Below are 6,201 nucleotides of genomic sequence, written 5' to 3' on the forward strand. Positions count from 1 at the left end.
TATTGGCCGAATTCAAGTAAAGCCACAAAAAAAAGCTATGTAAGCCTTACTGCCATCTTTGAGATCCGACCAAACTTGGACTTTATAATTACCATCCACGTGGGTTTTTGAGTGCCAGACCTGTCTGGGCTTTGAGTTCCACTGATGTGGGCCACTGATGTGAACTTTGAGTGCCAGACCTGCCTGGGCTTTGAGTTCCACTGATATGGGCCACTGATGTGAACTTTGAGTGCCAGACCTGCCTGGGCTTTGAGTTCCACTGATGTGGGCCACTAATGTGGACTTTGAGTGTCAGACCTGCCTGGGCTTTGAGTTTCACTGATGTGGAATTTGAGTGACAGACCTGCCTTGGCTTTGAGTTCCACTGATGTGGGCCACAGATGTGGACTTTGAGTGTCAGACCTGTCTGGGCATTGAGTTCCACTGATGTGGGCCACTGATGTGAACTTTGAGTGTCAGACCTGCCTGGGCTTTGAGTCACAATGATGTGGGCCACTTATGTGGACTTTGAGTGTCAGACCTTCCTGGGCTTTGAGTTCCACTGATTTGGACTTTGAGTACCAGACCTACCTAGGCTTTGAGTTCCACTGATGTGGACTTTGAGTGCCAGACCTGCCTGGGCTTTGAGTTCCACTGATGTGGGTTTTTGTGTTATGTTTCAAGTGATAATATGCTAATAAGAGAATGTTTCTCAAAAGTTATAATAAAACATACTAACTTCTGGCAACAGGACTGACTCTTGAAACATAATTAGATAAAATAATTATTTTTGAGCTAAATACAAAAATATGACTAAATAGACAGAGACCAGCTCAGTATCACAAAAACAGACCTGAACTCAGCTGTTAAGGGTAGTATCTTTTCAAGTGTTGAGCATTCCATGGCCTTTTCCCTTTCTTGCCTTGAGCATCCTCCAAGTAATAAGCGGCTACCCCGGCCTTTACTACTACCTTGAATGGCCCTTCATACTTTGCATCCAGTTTTCCTCTCTCTCCTTGATGTTGGATTTTTCCCATGACCAGGTCTCCTTCCTTGAAGACCTTAGGGTATACTCTTTTATTGTAGGCCTGGGTCATTCGCTTGCTATAAGCTGCAAGCCTTATTGCTGCCCGTGTCCTATGCTCTTCCAGCAAGTCTAAATCCATTTCCCGCAGCTCTTGATTGTTTTCTCCATATGCCATTATCTGTGCACTTTCCTGCCCTATCTCTGCAGGAAGGACAGCCTCAGTGCCATAAACCATGCTGAACGGTGTTTCGCCCGTCCCAGATTGGGTTGTAGTTCTGTATGACCACAATACTGATGAGAGCTCTTCGACCCACTTACCTCTGTCTGTGTCCAGTCGTGTTTTAAGAGCTTGAACTATTGTCCGGATGGTAACTTCCACCTGTCCATTCCCTTGCGGGTACACTACAGATGTGAAAACTTGCTCGATCTTCATTTCTTGACACCATGCTCGGACTTTAGCTCCACAGAATTGTCTCCCATTGTCTGACACCAACCTGCACGGGATCCCGAAACGGCACACCAAGTTTTTCCACAAATAATTGAGCACTTCTTTTTCTGTAATGTTAGCTAGAGGCTCGGCTTCTACCCATTTAGAAAAATAATCAACTGCAACTAGCAAGAACTTCCTTTGTCCCGTGCTGACGGGGAATGCCCCAACAATATCCATCCCCCACTGATCAAAAGGACAGGCAGCCACAACTGCCTTCATGTACTCTACGGGTCTCCACTGTAAGTTAGCATGTTTCTGGCAATTATAACATGAATTAATCAGAGTTGATGAGTCCTTTTGCATAGTGGGCCAAAAAAAAACCAGCTAAAAGACTTTCCGAGCTAGGGCAAGACTGCCTAGGTGACTTCCGCAAGATCCATCATGAATTTGCCGTAATACATAATTCGCCTCGTCGGGACCCAAATACTTTAACAAAGGTTGAGAGAAAAATCTTTTGAACAGAATTTGGTGGATCATGACAAAACGAAGTGCCCTTCATTTTATCACCTTAGCTTTCTTATTATCACTCGGTAATTCTTTCGTGGTCAGATATTTGTGTATATCATATCTCCAATCCCCTTATGGTACTTGAGTTATAATGTCATCTAGAGTTCTAACTGGGATACGAGCTCCCGACCTGAAACAATGGGGTCAGACCGGTCATTCAAGGCACTATCCAGGCGAGCCAAATGGGTCGGCCTTAATATTCTCAGCGCGGGGGATGAGCTCCAAGTTCAGCTCGATGAATCTTTCTTTGACTTTGTCTAATGCCTTGGCATATTTCATCATCTTCTCATCTTTGATCTCAAACTTTCCATTGCTCTGTTGGATGGCTAATTGGGAATCGGAGTATATAGTAGCTCGGGAAATACCCAAGTTCCGTGCTGCTTTTAGTCCAAGTAATAATGCCTCATATTCTGCTTCATTATTAGAGGCTCGGAAATCCAACCTAACAGAGATATTAGTTTCTTCACCCCAAGGAGATATGATGACAATTCCAGCTCCGCTTCCTGTTTTACATGATGACCTGTCGACAAAAATCCTCCATAACTCTTCTTATTCTAACTGAACTGTACATCTCGGCCAAGAAGTCAGCTAGGGCCTGCGCTTTTATGGCTGCTCGGGGTTCAAATTTAATATCATACTCGCTCAGTTCTGTGATCCATCTGACCAGTCTGCCTGATGCATCCGGGTTAGCTACAATTTTTCCCAGAGCACTATTAGTGAGCACGGTGATGGGATGTGAGAGGAAGTAAGGCCTTAATTTTCTTGCTGTGATGACCAAAGCTAAAGCAAGCTTTTCCTGAGTTAAGTAATTGAGTTCGGCCCCTTTCAAGGCATGACTCACAAAGTAAACGGGTCGATGATTTATTCCATCCTTTCTGACCAGGACTGAGCTGGCTACTCGAGGAGTAACAGCCAATAGTTATTCCCCCTGAGTGGGCTTATTCAGTACGAGCAATTGCTTTAAGTAGGCTTTCAAATCCTGAAAGACCTTTTCACTTTCATCATTCCATTCAAAATTTTTTGTCTTCCGCAATGCTTTAAAGAAAGATAAGCTTTTATCTGTAGATCTGCTTATAAACCGAGCTAATGCTGTAATTCTTCCTGTTAATCTCTGTACTTCTTGTATATTCCTGGGGGAGCTCATAGAGATGATGGCTTGGACTTCTCAGGGTTAGCCTCGATTTTCCTCCTTGTAACCATGTAACCCAGAAATTTTCCAGCCCGAACTCCAAAAGTGCACTTGCTAGGATTTAAATTCAGTTGGTAATTTTTCAGCGTCTGAAAGTTTTGAGTTAGGTCGGCAATGAACTGGTCGGCAGCTCGGGTCTTGACCAGGATGTCATCCACATAGACTTTAATGTTTTTTCCAATTTGGTGCTTAAATACTTTATCCATCAATTTTTGATATGTAGCCCCGGCATTTTTGAGCCCAAACGGCATGACCACATAACAATAAGTTCATGTGGAAGTCACAAAACTCACCTTGTCTTTGCCTTCCTTTGCTAAAGGGATCTGATGATATCCTTGATAAACATCCAAGAAGCTAAGTAATTCATGTCCTGAAGTTGAATCGGCCAACTGATCGATTCTAGGTAGGGGGTAGCAATCTTTAGGGCATGCCTTATTTAGATCTCGAAAATCTACACACATACGCCATTTTTCCGTAGACTTTGGAACTAGGACTATGTTAGATAACTAGGTCGGAAGCGTATTTCCTCGATGTGTCCAGCCCTGATTAACTCGTCGACTTGTTCCTTTATTACCGCATCTTTTTCGGGACCAAAATGACGCTTCTTTTTAATAATAGGACGACAATCTTTATTACATTGAGTTTATGTTCCGCTAACTCCCGACGTACACTGACCAGATCTGCAACTAACCATGCAAAAACATCCTTATTCTTTTCCAAGCATTCCAATAAGGGTTTCTTCAACTGTGCTTCAAGGGTGAGAGCAACTTTTACCATCCCAGAAGGAGGGGAGATCATGATTTCCTTGACTTCTTCTTCAGTAGTGACGGCTGTGTCTTCTATCAGGTTGACTTGTTCCATTCCAGAGGGTCCAGGTTGGTCAACGCTATCAGTTCTGGCCACTTTTTGTTCTATTCTGACCTCCTCCACATAACACTTGCGAGCAATAACTTGATCATCTTCTACCTCGCCGACCTCATAACCCACTGGGAACTTTATTTTCTAATGCAGAGCTAATGCGACAGCCATAAAAGTGGTCATGGAAGGTTTGCCTAGTATGGCATTATAGGTAGATGGGGCATCTACTATAATGAAACTTACAATCCTGGTCTTAGGAGAATTGCTGGTTCCCAAAGTTAATGGTAGATGCACTAATCCAACAGGTTGGATTGCATAACCCATGAAACCAAAAAGTGATGTTACGACGGGCTCCATCTTGTACTGCCCCAAATCCATTTGATTTATTGCTTCCTGGAAGAGAACGTTGACAGAACTGCCCGAATCCACGAATATCCGGGCCACATCATAATTTGCGACCATGGCCCTTATTACCAGTGCATCATTATGGTTTCTAGAAACCCCTTTCAAATCTTCCGGCCCAAAAGAGAGGGTCGGGCCAGCATGGACAATTTGATTGTCAATCCCCATATTTGTTAATTTTCTACTGCTAGTTTTCCTGGCTATGTTGGAATCTCCATCAGTGGGCCCTTCGGAAATCATGTTAATAACTCCTCGAGCAGGCAGAGCTGGTCTTTGATGAGCTCGGTCATTCCTGGACTGGTCTTGATTAGGACGATTGAAATCTTCTTGGGGAGGAGTAGTTCTGGCTCCTTGTCTAGATCTTACTCGTTGTCTTCTATTCGGGTGATATCCCTCTAGTTGAGTTAATATATTCTTTACTTCAGAATTTTGTTGCATTATCCTTTCAATTTCTTGATCTAATTTACGACAGTTCTCCGTAGTATGCCCATACTCCTTGTGAAAGTGACAATATTTATCTGATTCTCGATTTTGAGGTCCCTTCTCAGTCCATGGAGGCCTTTCTGTGAGTTTCCAATCATCACAAATTCGCAGAGCTCGGGCTTTGCTCATGCGCAAATTAGTGTAAGAGGTGAATTTACCCAACAATGCGGGTCGAGATGATTGTTTCATCCCTAGATTACTGCTCGGGACCCTATTGATCTTTGGAATTTTGGGTCGTTCCCTCTTTACAGCTGCTCGCGAGACCTGTATTTCTTCCATGTTGACATATTTCTCAGCACGGGCGAGTAATTCCTCGTATGTTTCAGGCGGCCTCTTTATTAGAGATTTGAGAAAGTCTTTTGTATCCAACCCTTGCATGACGACACTGATAAGCAGATCTGGCGTAGCCATGGGTACCTCGAGAGCCAAGGCACTAAACCTGCGAATATATGCTCTCAAATTTTCATGTTCACGTTGCTTCGTTGCAAAGAGGGTGAAAGTAGTAGTAGGATGCTTTTTGCTACTAGCAAAATGATGCAAAAAGGATATACTAAAATCCTTGAATTCCTTGATCTCCCCAGGGCGTAGCATATTGAACCATTTCTGGGATGGTCCTATAAGAGTAGTGAGGAAAGCCCTACACTTGATCTGGTCAGAGTATTTATGCAACAGTGCTGCATTCTCGAAGCGTGCTAGATGTTCTTCAGGATCTCCTTTACCATCATACTCCCCTACGTGAGGCAATTTAAAATGATTAGGGAGGTTGGCATCCAATATCTCCTGAGTGAAAGGAATGTTTCGGGTTGTGGTAGCTAGGTACCCAGCCTGCTTCTTCCTTAGTTGCTCCATCTCCTCTTTCAACTTTTTGATCTCCTCCGGGTGAGTGTTTTGATCGGGGTGCAAAGGATTAACCTCACCCCTTTCTGCCAAAGCCCTCTGGACGGCTTGATTTATCAACTGATCCAAATTTGGGTTATCTCCATTCTGATTAGCCATTGAAACTCTTTTTCTTAAAATTCCCACAGACTGCGCCAATTGATGATGTCGGAATTTTACCTCGGGTTCGATCTGGTAGAATGGATCCTCCAACTCCTTTATGAAGCAGGTCGGGTCGGGCACCAGTGTATTCTGCACGAGCAACAACTAGGTCAGGGGGGTGCCGAAGATGTTTTCGGCGTGACCCCTCCGATTCTTAAGTCAGTGTCTTAAAGATAGAGAGTATGATGAATGCGAAAACAAGAGAATATGAGTGTGTGAATGTAAAAG

General features: G+C 43.7%; 1 protein-coding gene across 1 annotated transcript; it reads right to left on the minus strand.

Moving 5' to 3' along the window:
* Nucleotides 1–2,168: 2,168 nt before the first annotated feature.
* On the minus strand, nucleotides 2,169–5,931 carry LOC140889961 (uncharacterized). Its single transcript, XM_073297707.1, has 5 exons — nucleotides 4,294–5,931; nucleotides 3,868–4,194; nucleotides 3,486–3,623; nucleotides 2,642–2,799; nucleotides 2,169–2,523 (listed from the first exon to the last, which is right to left on the minus strand). The coding sequence occupies exons 1-5, from the start codon at nucleotides 5,929–5,931 to the stop codon at nucleotides 2,169–2,171; spliced, it is 2,616 nt and encodes an 871-aa protein (XP_073153808.1).
* Nucleotides 5,932–6,201: the final 270 nt, after the last annotated feature.

Source organism: Henckelia pumila, chromosome 3 (assembly GCF_033568475.1).
Source record: "Henckelia pumila isolate YLH828 chromosome 3, ASM3356847v2, whole genome shotgun sequence".
NCBI lineage: Eukaryota > Viridiplantae > Streptophyta > Magnoliopsida > Lamiales > Gesneriaceae > Henckelia > Henckelia pumila.